Raw genomic sequence first — 16,263 nt, 5'->3', positions numbered from 1 at the left:
TCACCCAATCACAGAATTTGATTGTACAATCAATCCCTTCTATGACAACACACACACTGCACGGAGAAAAGTGTTACCCAAATAATGGAGTTTAGCCTTTAAGTATTATTAAGATTATTATAATACTTTTGATATATGTTTGATTATAATTTTTATGATTTTTTTTTAATCAGTGATTTTGATATAATTAAATTGTGATTATATCATAATAATAATTAGAATATGGGATTTTAACGGGGATATTTTTACCAGAGATTTTATACCTGTTACCAGTGCCGCCAAAGATATTTTCACATAAAATAAAACATCTTTTGTGTGTACAGAGTACACACGCTGCTTTTTTTTTTTGTCTGTACAGAACCTGATGTAACTTCCTCAGTGTCACTATTTACCATCTGTTAAATCATTTTCAATAAAGCAGAATACATGATGCTAAGATTTTCTCACTATCATCTTTATCAGCCTGCTGCACATGTCGGAAATGGGGGGGGATGATGTCATCTGAATCTACTACTCGAGAAATCTTCAGATAATCTTTGGTCAGAGATTCTACTGACACTATATCACAGCAAAATGAATCTCTCCTACTCCTGGCAAAAAAGTGGAACAAAATAAAAAAAATTTATTTTTTATAACAATCTAGCAACTTTGGTGATTATAGGCATTTCTTTCATGTTTAACTCTTTAGTTAGTATGCCAAATTCAAATGCATCAGTAGGTGCTTATGAAATTAATAAACAATTTTTTTGGGGGGAATAAGCATGTAATAGTTTAAAATGTTATTCTTAATTCTGACATTATGATCAAAGAACATTATTAGAAAAAATCATCTTTCTATCAAAAAAAAAAAAAAATCCCTAACTACCTTTACAGCCAAATCTTGGGATAGTGAACTGGGCAAATAAAACTCACCAGAAAATTAACATAGATATAAGTGTTTTTGGCATCATAAAGAATTCTTTTTTTATGGCTATACTTTCCCAATTAAAAATAATTATGCAGATTGGAAGTAAATACCGCACACTACAGAAATACTAAAATTTGCACTGATGTAATTCAATAGACATTTAAATATTTAAGGTTATATGGATTATAGTATATATAATATACTATAATCCATAAGATACTTATATGGTTGTAAACGTAGTGTATGATTTCATTCATTCTGCTATTAAACTCAACAGTAATGCTATTAAAAATAACAGTACAACAAACAATGGATCAAATATTTTTATATCGAACAACTATATAAAGTACAATAATTTACAATACATGGCATGAGTCATGACATATTTACTAACATTACTAGTTAAAATGATAACAGATTCAAGAATTAACACCGAGCATAGATAAAACATGAAATATTACATACATACATACGTACATACATAGGTTCAGTTTTGTAACATGTATCCAAAACTGTAATCTTTATTTTATTTACACACATTCTATAATATTTGTGGAAAAAAATGACAAGATTCCAAATAAGATGAGTCCATCACGAAACACTACTCACTGTCTCCCATGGCTCAGGACCTGCACTGTCTTCTCTGCAAAATGTTCTAGTCATAAATAATAGCAGTAAACAAATATGAAAAAATATTTCCATATACTTTAAGTTTTAAAGATTCTAGGTGTGCTAAATTTTATCTAACGAACTGCAACAAAGAAACAAGTGCTGAGAAGTTTTACATAAGTTTTTATGTATAAAAAAAAACAAGTACTAATATACTCTCCAAGGTTTTCTTAATAAATTGGTCACTGTGTGCACTCACACACTCACATGGCCACAATTTATCAGGAACATTGTGGAGAATATTGCACAGGATTATCTCTAAAACAACAGATATTGACAGACTCCACGAATAATGGAGTCTATGTCAATCATCCATGATGACTGGATAGCTTCTCTTCATTTTGGGAAAGTGGATGGTTAGCTAGCTATTTAGAATAACTGCTACAGTAATTAAAGATATAGGATGTTGGTACATTGCATCTAATCTGTATGACTTCAAGGTCTGTTTGCATGTTTTATGGGGTGATAAATTAAAATTTCCAGGAGGGAAATACCATAAAATCCTCTGGGATTGTTTGTTCTCAAAGGATAGAAGAAATCAAAGGCCTGTGGCACCAGAAACGTATTATAAATTGTAATGTTGTAAACTATATTATATACAACAAATATTAAAATGCTCAATTCTATTCAGTTTATGAGAAAAACCATAGAGATAGAAGAAATTAAAGGCTGTGGAACCAGAAATGAATACCATGTTATCTTGATGCATGGTGACCAGAACTGAAAACTAGATTTAATTTATAATAAATAAATAAATAAATACAAAGAAAAATTAAAATCCAGAGTAAACAGTGATAAGATATCATGTAAACCAATAAAATGTATTTATGAAGATTAAAAAAATAAAATGACTAGCTGGAACTTTCAAATAAATTACCTTATTCTTCTTCACTGCTTATACACAAAAGATGCGAAACATGATTAAGCTGTTGCTGGTCGTGTTGGAGTCATTTTGATACTGTGTATTTTTTGCTATTTCTTCTTCTTCTTCTTCAAGAGGAGTGTTTCCATTTACAATGGATTTCCTCAGTCTACGAGTTATTTTTTGGTAGGAATTTTTTCTGGCCATAAAGTGCGGTACAAGGTGTCTAGGTCAGTTAAACCTCGGGCTATCATGCACTCCCGTACTCCATCCAATGATGTCCTCCTAGGTCTTCCTCTTCTCCTTTTTTCTGGAGGTATCCATTCCAGGATAGCCTTTGGATATCTGGTTTTTTTACATGTCCATACCATGTTAAATGCAGTTCTTTGATAGCATCAATAATATTCTTTTTCACTTCCATTTTCTCTCATGTCTTCATTCAGTTCTGTCTCTTCTAGAATTTCTTGCTGAGTATCTCCAAAAATCCATTTCTGTGGAGAGCAATTTGTTTTCCCCTTACCTATTCAACATCAAGGTTTCTGCTCCATACAATAAAAGACTTTGTACAATCATTTGAAATATAAGTTTCTTTGTTTTATTTAGAATATTTCTGCTCCACAGAACAGAATTTAACATGCCAATAGCCTTTCTGCCATCTGCAATTCTCTTATTGATCTATGCTTGAGATGATCCGTCATTTTGTAAGATTGATCCCAAATATTTGAATTTATCAACCTGTTTGATTTTGAAACCTTCAATATTTAGAAAGTGTTCTGTTCCTGAAGACAACATTTCAGACTTGCTAAAATTGATTTTAAACCCCATTGTTTATATTCCTCAAACAATTTACAACATGCATAGTCTGCATCTTGTAAGTCTTGTACTATCAACCACCTGATCATCTACAAAAAGTTCTTATTGATTGGCAATCCCATTTTATTGAATTTTTTGACCAGGATCGTAGGCATATGTTGATATAAATTTTGAAAAGTGTTAATAACATGCAACAGTCTTGTAATAAGCCTTTTGAAGTGTGGTGAATTCAGGTGACAAAGCTAATCCCACTTTAATTCTGCATCTACTATTCCTGTAAATTGTCTTAATAATGTTAATCAATTGTCCACCAATATTTGCCTCTTTCAGTGCTTCCCATAAGAGATTTCTTGGAACACTGTCATATGCCTTTTCAAGGTCAATGAAAATCATAAAGATTTCTTTTCCTTTCGATTGACATTGTTCAAGGATCTGTCATACTGTTGAGATATCTCAACAGTATCTCAACAGTATATACATGACCTCCCGGCTGAAAAACCACTTTGTTCTTCTGACACCTCGATTCGGGCTTCTAAATGGTTCCTGATCTGTTTTCCAAGAATTTTTAACAGTGGGTTCAGGACACACATTCCTCTGTAATTTGAACAGCTTTTCCAGCCACCCTTCTTATAAATTGATGTAATATATCCTGTTGTCATTTCTTTTAGTATTTCTTTTCTAAGTATACCATTTAACAGTTTTTGTATCAAAACAGCCATCCCTCTTCCTCCGTATTTCTGAAGTTACATATAAACTGTCATTCCTTCCCTCCTTTAGTAAGAGTTCCACTTCCCTAACAGAAACTTTTGAGCCCAAGTGTTCCACACCAAAATTCTCCACCATCTCGAATTCTTCCCAGTCTTCTTTTAAAAGTCCTTCATAGTACTTCATCCAATCTTTCAAAGGTATTAATTGCAAACCAGCACTGTGTTCATTCTGTTTTCTCAAGTCTTTAAGGACCTTCCACGATTCTGATGACCGCGTGAAGCCCAATTTGCTATTAATAGTAGTGCACTTCCTTTCCCATTCTTCATTTTTTGCTTCTACTACCAACCAATTAGTTATTTTCTTCTTTTCAATATAAATGTTCCTATATGCATCAATCCTTTTACCCAACTATTTCTGATATGCAAGTTTCTTTTCCTCTACAGCAACTCTTACTTTCTCTGTAATCCAGGTCTTTTTTGGTCCTTGGCCTTTCTTTTTTACCTAGGATTTCATGAGCTATTTTTTTAATTGCAGCATCCAATCTCTGGGCGAAGTTGTTTCTAATGCTGTCGTCCTGAAGTAGTTCAATGTTAAATTGATCCACTTGTAGCAATTTCTCCTTCCCTGCATAATTGGCTGTCCACTCTTATTTTCTTAATCCAGTTCCATCTCAGTGTTGTGTTGTTTTAACAAGAAAATGGTCAGATCCATATTCAGTTCCTCTGTAAACTCTGACATCTTTCAATACGTATGTCCCTGAATGTTTTGAAATAATGTAATATATAACTGATCTAATTTGTCATGTCTCCTGCAACCAAGTATATTTATGGATATCCATGTGTTGGAAAAATGTATCGTTTATTCTCAAGTCGAACTGTTCACAAAGACTGAATTGTCTATCTCTGTTGTCATTCCTCTCTTTCTCTCCGAATCTTCCAATAACTTTGCTATTTTGCTCAGTTCCTAGTACTCTTGCACTGAACTCCCCAATTAAAAATATCTCTTTGTTCTTAGAGATTTTTTTCTATTAGTTCTCTCGGATCCTCCCAAAATTCATCCTTTAAGGTATCAGTGGTGTCATTAGTCGGGGCATATATTCCCAAAATACATATTTCTCTCCCAAACATTGTCAAATCCAGTGAGATCATTCTTTCATTAATAAATTGCCAGTTATTGATGTTATGTCTCAATTTCTTTTTAACTGCAATAGAAACTCCCACTCTTGCTCTTTCAACTCCACTCCAAAAATGGTAGTATTCTCCCATTATTTCCTCTCCACATCCCTTTTTCTTTGTCTCCGATAACGCAGCGATGTCTAAATTGAATTTTTGCAGTTCATCCAGAAGAAACTTTCTTTTAGTTGAAAGACCTTGAATATTCCAGCATTCGAAAATCATTGTCCTTTTCCGTTTGTCTAGTCATTTCTGAAAGTGCAGTCTGTTTTCATTTCCACTTGTAGGTCATTTAGCTAGCAACCCCCAACTTGGAGGACCAGGGTATCTCTCTTAGTCTGGCCCCTACCCTTTGACCTGTCTGGCTTGGGAGGCCCTACCAGTAGCTAAGCTACTGCCGACTTAGCTCTCTGGGTCATTGGGACACGCAAGCCTCCCCCCACCGGGAAAAGGTGGAGTATACCATCACGGGAGCTCTTGTCTTATCTCCTGCGACCAAGCATATTTATGGATATCCCTGTGTTGGAAAAATGTGTTTATTCTCAAGTGAGTCTCAAGCAAATGAGGCTTATGCTATTTCACACTCAAAATAATTTTTTATCATTCAAGAGAGAGAAAGATTATAACTCAATGTTTTCCAAGATGATATTTTTTCCAACAGTTTCTCTGTTTTATAACAGAGAAACTATTCATATCATACTAACTGAACCATTTAAAGTAGACAGTTCCTTCTGAGGTTTCCTTCAGGATAACTGATGTGTGAGGGGAATCAGTGTATCTAGTAAAGCAAATGAGGCCTTTGAACTGAAAAAAACCTAAATCTGCTCCCAAACTTTATATGGGTGAGAAATGCAGCAAACGTGACCAAGCCCAAATGAAAGAATGAGAATGTCCGCTGAGCTATTTTTGGTGAGCAGAAAGTCTGGAGCTGTGGAATAAACCAAAAGCAACGTTATGGTGCCCAATGCAAGGTATTCGTGAAACCTCAATGAAGGGTATTATGATTATACTATGAAATCATGACATTATATATGATTTCCTATGACCACTTGTAGTTAAATATAGCAAAGTCAACTCATTCATCAGTATTGTCATGTCTTGCTTATAGGTAGTAATTATACAGAATCTTAAGAAATTTTAATGTGATTCTCAAGCAGTAAATGAATATGAATTCCCTCATTTCTATTACAGATATCCCCTTTTCTTTCCCAATGTCAATGCCTCGGGTCAAGTGTCTTTCCAACCAACTAACAGTGTTATCTACTAAGTAGGATCTTCAGGGTCAATATCTTAAGTCGCCCAGAAACTGACAGGCAACTCGCCTTATCTTTCAAATGCTGCAATAGCTCACCAATATAACAAATATATCACAGCAAACAAACACTACAGACCATTTCATTCTGCTTGTAGTTGAAATGGAGAGAGAAGGAGGTTCCTTCCCAACACTGTACAGAATTTTCTCCCACCCTAGCATCTTGTGACAGGTTTCAAAAAAACATTAAGGTTACTGGAGAAAATGAACACTGCAAAACTAAAAAATTCTATCAGTACATCCAGAACAGAACAAAAAGAAATATACCTGCATATACTTGTTTATAGGCATATATATATTTTATTTGTATTTATATTATTTTGCATCTACATTTACACGAGGAAAATTTTCTACATATGACATAGCTTGGCAACTACTAAAAGATAACTACCGTCAAGGGTAAAAGGAAGGGATTTTACTTTAAATTAAAACTGACTACAAGGTCTTCAGGCAGATTTTAAATTCTTAAACTGCAAATTCTAAATGAAGGAGGAATCACAGACGCCAACTAAAAGAGTGGGGTTTTTTTTTTTTTTTTTTTTTTTGGAATTCTCTATATAATGCAAGGAAGCTACAGGCTTTTGCTGCACTGGCAAAAAAAACAAGTAGATAAGAAAATACAAATTATGTGCATCCTTCCTCACATAAGTAACTATTGAGTTAACCTTTAAATTTATTCAAACTGTTAGCTTCAACTACCTGCAAAGGTAACTAATTCCAGCGATCAACAACTCGCTGGCTAAACCTCTTTTCCGCTGTAATTTGAATTTATGGCCCCCTAGTTCTAGAATTCTTTATAATAGTAAAAGTTCCACCTTTATTTATTTTACTTACCCCTCTCTGAGCCTTATAAACCTCGATCAGGTCACCTCTGAGGTATCTGGTTGCCAAGTTCTGTAGCCCGCATAATCAGATGGTTGAGTACCAGGACACGCAGTTGTTCTTAATGGATGCTGGTTTTTATGTTCTAGTGGTGTCTCTCAAGGTTAAGCTCTTTACTGAGTTAACTCCCAGATCCCTTTCTTCCTCTGCTTTTTTTTTTCTCTTTTGAAAACAGTAATAGTAATACTATTACTGTTTTCAAAAGAGAAAAAAAAAAAAAAGCAGAGGAAGAAAGAAATCTGGGAGTTATGATATGGGCAAATATCAAGTATTTTGAGCAGTGTAAACAGGCAGACAGGAAAGCCCATAGTGTCCTATTGATGGTTTATCCAACATTATCCTGCAAAAATGAGGAGTCATAATCCCACTCTATAAGATAATTATAAGAGACCATAATTGAAATACGGTGTTCAAATATGAAAATCCCATCTGAAAAAAAGACTGAGCTTTTTGAAAAGGTCCAAAGATGGGCAACTCACACAGTGAGATTGGCAGAAGAGCAACCATAAGAGGAAAGACTGAGAGTTCAAGGTTCAGACCTAAATGGATGTCAGATAAACTGATGACAATAGTGCAAAGAAGAAAAATGCTTGAGATTATTAAAAATTAGCAGGACACCCAGAAACCTACAGTAAATTTGAACTAGTTTGTAATCAAGTCACTAAATGGGCTGGGCAAGTTAAGACAGATGAGAAATCTGTGGATAAAAATGCAAAGAAAAGTAACAAAGAATTCTTTGCTGTTAACACTAGAAGAAAAAAGGTGAACCACATTGGTCTAGAAAGCTAAATGATTTTTCAACAATCGAAAGGAAAGTGGAAGATAAACTGCTGATGGAATCTGTTCAATTATATTAAAAGCATAGCAAAAGAGGTAAGTAAATCTTTAGCAAATAATTATGAGAGGATCCTTGAATTCAGGGGAATTTTCTACAGATGACATGAGCAAATGTCTCTCATTCAAAAAGGGAGGGGGGAGAGGGAGGGGGGGATCAAAAGATAATATGAGTACAGACCTGTTAGCTTGACCCCTTCTAGGAAAAATAATGGAGTCAATAGTAAAATAAATAATTCAGGACCATCAAGACAGGAACGTAAGCAATCACAGCATAGATTTGTTAAGGGGAGATGTATCTGACCAATCCGATTGGATACTATGGCTAAAGTTACAAAGGAACTGGATGCAAAAAATAATTTTGAAATCATATTCTTAGATTACAGAGACACGGTTCCACATGATAAGGTGCTGTACAAATTGGAACCAAGTGACATTAGGGAAAATGTTAACTACTATGGATAAAGGGATGGTTGAGTACCAGGACACAGAATTATTCTTAATAGACACTGGTCTTTATGTTCTAGTGGTATTAGTGAAGTCTCTAAGGGCTAAGCTCCTTATTGTTTTCAATATTTACTGATATTAAGACATATCAAGTTTAATATGTACGTTTGTTGATGTTAAAAAAGGTTGGCAGGATGATAAATGATAGGAATCAGGATACTGTTACAATTGTTAGAGAAAATAGACAGATGGGCTAAGAAGTGGTAAGTGAGGTTCAACATTTTGAAATGCAAGGTGCTCTATGGATGGCACAAAATGGATTTGAGCAAGAGTAGCTCCAGAGTGACATACCAAGTGGATGATAACACACTCAAGACAGTAGAGAAAGAAAGAGACCTAGTGGCAATTTTATAGTCATTCAGCTACTAGGAGAGCTGAATACCTAGGCAATGTTTGCAATGATGTGGTCACAAAGGAACTGGATGCAAAAAATAATTTTGATATCATACACTTGGATCTTAGAAAAGCTTTTGATACTGTTGCACATGGAAGACTACTGTACAAATTGGAGAAGTATGGCATTAAGGGCAAATTGCTGCTATGGAAAAAGGGATGGTTGGGTGGAAGAATACAGAGAGTGTAATCAGTGGACACCGTTCTTCGTGGGCTAATGTTATTAGTGGAGTCCCCCCAGGGTTCGGTGTTGGGCCCATTGTAGTTTTCTGTATTTATTAATGATATTGATGAAGGTATATCAGGCTTAACATCTAAGTTTGCAGACAATACGAAGGTCAGAAGGTTAATGACAATAACAGCGCACTACTGCAAAAGGATCTAGAAAAATTGAGCAGATGGGCTGAGAGGTGGCAATTGAAGTTTAACATTGACAAATGTAAAGTACTGTATATGGGTAGCAGTAACCTGAGAGTAATGTACCAACTAAGCGGTACTACACACATGGTAGTGGAGAATGAAGAAGACCTGGGGGTAATTGTGCAATCAGATATGAAGTTTTCTAAGCAGTGCAGACAATCTGCAAGAGTAGCTCATGGTCTCTTGTCAATGATAAGGAATTTTTCTAGCAGGAATAAGAAGGTGATTATCCCCTTGTATAAAGCAATGGTCAGGCCACACCTTGAGTACTGTATGCAGGTCTGGAGGCCTTATTTGAGGAAGGATGTAGTGCTGCTGGAATGAGTACAGAGAAGGGAAACAAGATTGGTGAATGGAACAAAGGGTTGCTCTTACAAAGAATGAGCTTAAGTTCTGCAAATTGCAGTGTCTGGAGACTAGGCTCCTGTGAGGTGACCTGATTGAAGTGTATAAGGCCTTGAATGGTTTGAGCAAGCTCAATGCTGATGGGATTCTTCCTCTTGCCCAGATTAGTTGCCTCAGGGGACACAAATTCAAATTGAGGAAAGACTGTTGTAGAACATATGTGCGGAAATTTGCTTTTAGCTAGTGGGTGGTTGATTGCCAGAACAAACTTCCATCTGTTGTTGTGGAAGTTGACAGTTTAAATAAATTCAAGGCAGAACTAGACAAACATTTGGAGAGAATGGATGGGTGAAATGAGAAGGTTTCCCCCCCCAGCTTATGCTGTATAAGCTTGCTTTTTTGCATTAATGCTAATGTTAAGAGAAGAAGTTCTTGTAGCATTCCTGACAGGCCTAGGACAGCTTATGGTATTCTATAAAATAATATACAGGAACTTTGCCAGCAAGGACAATGAGGTGATTATCCTGCTGTATAAGGCAGTGGTCTCCGAACTTTTTTGGTTGCACACCCTTATTTTACTTAAAAGGACTAGTGAGAACCCCAGGAAAAAAAAAAAAAAATTAAATATATAAGTTTAATATTTTTTTTATTTATAAATCATTTACATGAAAGGCATATCTAAAATCACATTTATAAAATCACATATAATTTTAAAAGATCACAAATAAAAAAACATGGAAAACAAAATTAAATTGAAGTTCAAGTACAAAATGATAAGAAATCATTAATGTAACAAGTGTAGGCTTTTTTTTTTTTTTTTATAAAAACCCCAAACACGAGAGGTATTAGAACCTATAGTACACCTAAACCTCTTTTTACGCGATAGATACGTTCCTAAAAATTACGCGTAAAAAGAACTACTGATTCCATAGAAAAAGTGAAGATTGGTTCCAAACCTGAAATATAAGCAAAATAATGAAAAAAACAAACATTAAATTTGTTAGGATCATAAGATTTTTATTTACATTTCATGGAGAACACACAGATATAATGAATTTTAATAACTTAAAAAAAAAAAAAAAAAACTCATTTCAGTTGTTTGCTAAGTTGTTGTTGTTGTTGTGGGGGTTTCATGGCGCATAAGCAACTTTGGCTATAATGCGCCTTTGTTTGCTAAGGATTCTATAAAAAAATTATCTTATTCGCTATCATATTTTGACAATAAACGTGAAAGCTTTCGTTTTCGTGAGACTCTAATATCACTTGAACTACTAGATATGGTATTATCGTCATCAACTTCCACCTCAACTTGTGGAATTCTTCTTGTCATGTCTTGAACAAAAGTACCACTGGTTATTTCAGTAGTTTTAGGGCATGAGCTCAGTTATTAATCGCTGTGTTGATGCTTTAGATAAGTTGTAATATAATTCTCTGCAGGAAGACATTAACAACTTAAGCTCACGTGAAAACTTAATTATAATTATGAGAGCATCCTTGGACTCGGGGGAGGTCCCCACGGACTGGAAATGTGCAAATGTATCCCCAATTCACAAAGGGTGACACGAGTAATTACAGACCAGTTAGTTTAACTTCTGTTCCAGGTAAAATAATGGAGTCACTGGTTAAAAATTCATTGCAGGATCATCTAGACAAGCCTACAGCAATAATTCAGACAGCATGGGTTTGTTAAGGGAAAGTCTTGTCTGACAAATTTGATAGGATATTATGATGTGGTTACAAAGGAACTGGATGCAAAAAATAATTTTGATATCATATATTTGGATTTCAGGAAAGCTTTTGACTGTTGCACATGGAAGACTATTATAAAAATTGGAGCAGAATAGTATTAAGGGTAAATTGCTACAATGGATAAAAGGATGGTTGAGTGGGAGAAGACAGAGGGTGGTAATTAATGGGTGCTGCTCTTCGTGGACTAATGTTATTAGTGGAGTCCCACAGCATTCGGTGTTGGGTCCTCTGTTGTTTTGTATATTTATCAATGACATTGATGAAGGTATATCAGGCTTAGTGTCGAAGTTTGCAGATAATACAAAGGTTGGCAGGATTGTTAATGACAGTAATGGGAGTGTGCTACTGCAACACGATCTAGATAATTTGAGCAGATGGGCTAAGAAGTGGCAAATGAAGTTTAACCTTGACAAATGCAAAGTACAGTAAACCCCCGCTATTCGCGGTATCTGTATTCGCAGTCGCTGATTTAATATAAAATGAAACCTAAAAAAATGTGAATTTTGAAGCGCTGTGAACATTTTCCGCCTGAAAAAACATTGGTGTGGCTAAAATTATCTTTCCAGGTCAAAACAGAGCTCAGTGGGGGTGGGGGTGGGGGGGTTGACAAAATCGTGAGCGTGGATGTTTCTCGCTAATCCTTGTTCAGTATGTGTTATGTGCTTGTCTTGAAAGGTTTCGTCATGTGCTTTTAATTTATATGTGCTTGTCTTGAAAGGTTTCGTCATGTGCTTTTAATTTATATGCTTATAAATTGAATAAATTTATCAATTTATAAATTGATATGCTTACAAAAGTGATAAATCTACTGTTTTGCAGTGTAAAACAGACTTTTTTGAGTGTGTTAACAGAAGAAAGTGACTTTATTGTGGACAAATTCTTTCTAACCCGTACAAAAATATGGCTACGAATAACAAGGGAAATGTGAAAAGATAAAAGAAGGTGATGACATTAGCGAATAAAATTGGGTTATTAGACAAAATTTCTAATGGTGAAAATGTCTCCTCAGTGGCAAAACATTATAAAATCAATGAGTCAACGGTACAATCAATCAAGAAATCAGAAGGAAAAAATCCACCATAGTGTCCGTGAAAACGCGCTAATTGCTTAAAAAATTTGCTCTGTAACTCGTGATGTTAAATTAGAAAAAATGGAAAAGCTTTAAATCTGTGGATAGAAGACTGAACTCAAAATAAAATTCCGTTAACCATATTCCCGTTCACTCATCATTCGCGAAAAGGCAAAACTCCTTTATCAACACTTTAGCGAAGCAGGTGATAGCACTGACGGGACAAGTTTTTTAGTTAGCAAAGGCACTGGTTCGAAAGACTTGTTTGAAATTTCTAATAAATATTACATTTAATATTAAATTGTTTCTTATTTTCGGTTTGATGCCATATGCTTCCATTTCACTATGTACTGTCTATGTACATAGTCATTATGAAGGTACATATAATACATACATAGACAAAATTTTAGACTAGTTTTTCTTATATATTTCATACTTTGGAACAGAATCCCTTTATTACTATGGGAGCCATAACTCAGTATTCACGGCATTTCTCAGGAATGTAACCCCCGCGAATAGTGGGGGGGTTTACTGTACTGCATATGAGTAGAAGTAACCCCAGAGAAACGTACCAACTGTGTGGTACTACACTTAAGGTGGTAGAAAATGAAAAATACCTGGGAGTAATTGTGCAGTCAGATATGAAGTTTTCTGAGCAATGCAGGCAGGCTGCCAGGGCAGGTCATGGGGTTTTGTCAATGATATATAGGAATTTTGCTAGCAGGGAAAAGGAGGTGATTGTCCCTCTGTATAAGGCAATGGTCAGGCCATGGCTTGAGTACTGCATACAGGTCTGAAGGCCTCATTTTAGGAAGGATGTAGATTTGCTTGAGCATGTACAGAGAAGGGCAATAAGATTGGTGAGGGGAATGAAGGGATCCTCTTACCAAGAGAGGCTTAAGTTCTGAAAATTGCAGTGGCTGGAGACTAGGCACCTGCGCAGTGATCTGAATGAGGTGTATGTATGCCTTGAATGGGTTGAGCAAGCTGAATTCTGATGGGATCCTTCCACTTGTTCAGATTACGAACCTAAGGAGGCATAAATTCAAATTAAGAAAAGAGAGATGTAGAATAGATGTGCGAAATTTACCTTTAGCCAGCGGGGGGTTAATTGCTGGAACAAACTTCCATCTGTCGTTGTGGAAGTTGATAAGTTAAATAAATTTAAAGAGGAACTGGACAGGCATTTGGAGGGAATGGTGTGATTTTTTTTTTTTTTTTTTTTTTTTGGCTGATGCTGCATAAGCTCATACACTTGCTTTCTTGCATCACATGCCACTACTACTACACATCACATGCCACTACTACTTCCCAGCACGTTCTTCATTTGGATCATGTCGGGCAAAATAATTGCCTAAATTACTGGCCAGTTTAAGACCTTCTTTAATTATAACAGCAGTAAAAGTAGGATTATCTTGATCATTATCATTAACTTCTTCACTTTCAGGAGTCTCAGAAACAATATCCACTATTTCGTCTTCGCTAAGAGGTTTATCAATTAACAATTCTTCGATATCTGCCGATGTAAGATCATCGAATCCTTCTCCGCCAATTTCGCATGCCAAACTTATTATATTGAGGAATTCTGCAGTATGATTGAAGGGAACAGGAGCATTCTCTTTAACACAATTCATAGTTTCTGGTCTCAAATCAGATAACAAAAATCGAACCTGATCAATACAATCCATAATTGAAAATTTTTTCCAAACATCCATAACTGACAATGTTTAATCATCATTTAGCTTGTTCAAAACAAACTGAAATGTTCATCTGACATAATGTTTTAAAAGTCGCAATTATACTCTGATGTAGAGGTTGTAGCAATTATGTGGTATTGGGCGGCAGAAAACAAAATTGCACATTTGGATGTTCTATGGCAGGATGACCAGGTGCATTATCAAGAATCAAAAGTACTTTAAATTCGAGATACTTGTCATTTAAATAGCGTCTAACTTCTGGCACAAAATGTTTGTGGAACCACTCAGTGAAAATATCAATGGTCACTCGAGCTTTTTTGTTGGCCATCCAATGAACTGGCAATTTTTGAAAATCTACGATCAATTTATGAGCAGTGGTTTTAACATCCAGTCTCCTAAAGTGTTCGAACAAAATAGAAGTGTTATGTGATCCTTTGCTGCTTTGAACCCACAAACAGTTTTTTGCATTTTTGACATGTAAGTTCTGTTTGGCATTTTTTTCCAGAAAAGGCCAGTTTCATCCATATTCCAAACTTGTTCACAAGTGTAACCTCATTCTTCAATTATTTTAGCAAGTTTTTGTGGAAATGCTGTAGCAGCTGTTTCATCAGCAGAAGCCATTTCACCTTTAATTTTTATATTATGAAGAGCATGTCTTTTAATAAACTTAGCCAGCCAACCATTGCTTGCATGAAATTCATATTTTTTCCTCAAATGAGATGAAGTATCTGGCTGCAGTTTTTTAATCTGTTCATAAAATCTCAATGCTGATTGCTTGATGGAATTTCCGTCAACTGGCATTCTTTTTTGTACATTATCTTCTATTCACATCACTAAAGCTTTTTCGGCCTTTTCTAGAACAACATCTCTTGTGTATGATGATAATTTCACCCTCGATTTTGTACCAGAACATACCGCTTTTCTAACAGCCTCTTCATTTTTCTTTATAGATCTAATAGTTGATTCACGGACTCCAAAATGCTTACCCACAGCTGTCGCACCTTCCCCAGTTTGAAGACTATCTAAAATTTGAATTTTTATATCCAAGGAAACGGCTTTCCTTATTTTTTTGGTTATCGGCAACATCATGTGAGGGCTGGATTAAAATATTTGGTTAATGAAATGAAATTTTGAAAATTACATACAATGTAGCTTACCATTTATTATTTCTTGGCAAAATTATTAATTTTATAACACGATTTTTATTTTGATTTCACTTAAAAAATGCAAATGCAAAAAATGCAGAACTGTGTTGTCTACTCAAACACCAAATTCAAACTGCTAAGAACTGCTTTTTTATGTGCAGTCAGTTATGTAATTCGGGGAATTCCCAATAAATGAAATTCGTAAAAATTTTCTAAGTTGATATGAGAAACCAAATTCAAACTGGAAACAACTGCTGTTTTTTTTTGTTTATGCGCAGTCAGTTATGTAATTCGGGAAATTTAGAATTTAGAATTTTCTTAATTGAAACGAGAATGCAATTCTACAAAATTCTCAGAATTTTCTTGAATTACAGATTTTTTCCTAAGACTTTAGGTTGGTCGCGTAAAAGTGAATAAAAATCGCATAAAAAAAATTATTTTTGATATCTGAATTAGTGTAACTCTGAATTCGCGTAAAAAAAAATTCGCATAAAAAGAGGTTTAGGTGTACTTGGTACCGTGCTTGGGTTGGAGGTTGAGAAGACGAAAGATATTTGTTGGCATTTAGTAAATGTAATGCAGTAGTAAATGTAATGCAATACTATTTGTTTTATTTATAAATAATTTACATGGTATGCATTATATCTAGATTTTATTATTTTATTATCTAGATATAATACATTATATCTAGATTATATATCAAGTGTGGAAAACAGCCCTCACGATTTTATTGAGGATTATCTCGTGCACCCCACTTTGGAGACTACTGGAATAAGGCA

At 35.0% G+C, this 16,263-nt stretch overlaps 1 protein-coding gene across 3 annotated transcripts in view; it reads right to left on the bottom strand.

Annotated features, from left to right (window-relative positions):
* Positions 1-1,347: 1,347 nt before the first annotated feature.
* LOC150076169 (protein lin-37 homolog) overlaps positions 1,348-16,263 on the bottom strand; it is a 238,058-nt gene continuing 223,142 nt past the window's right edge. The window contains exon 9 of one of the 3 annotated variants that reach the window (XM_090387566.1): positions 1,348-1,562. In XM_090387566.1, the coding sequence (XP_090243692.1) occupies positions 1,499-1,562 (64 nt within the window). In that variant the 3' untranslated portion in view covers positions 1,348-1,498. The remainder of the gene's footprint in view (positions 1,563-16,263) is intronic. The other 2 variants (XM_090387567.1, XM_090387568.1) reach the window with 2 other exon arrangements.

This window comes from Mastigoproctus giganteus, chromosome 13 (assembly GCF_048544385.1).
Source record: "Mastigoproctus giganteus isolate SK-2022 chromosome 13, ASM4854438v1, whole genome shotgun sequence".
Taxonomy (NCBI): domain Eukaryota; kingdom Metazoa; phylum Arthropoda; class Arachnida; order Uropygi; family Thelyphonidae; genus Mastigoproctus; species Mastigoproctus giganteus.
This window is presented reverse-complemented; position numbering and strand designations above follow the sequence as displayed.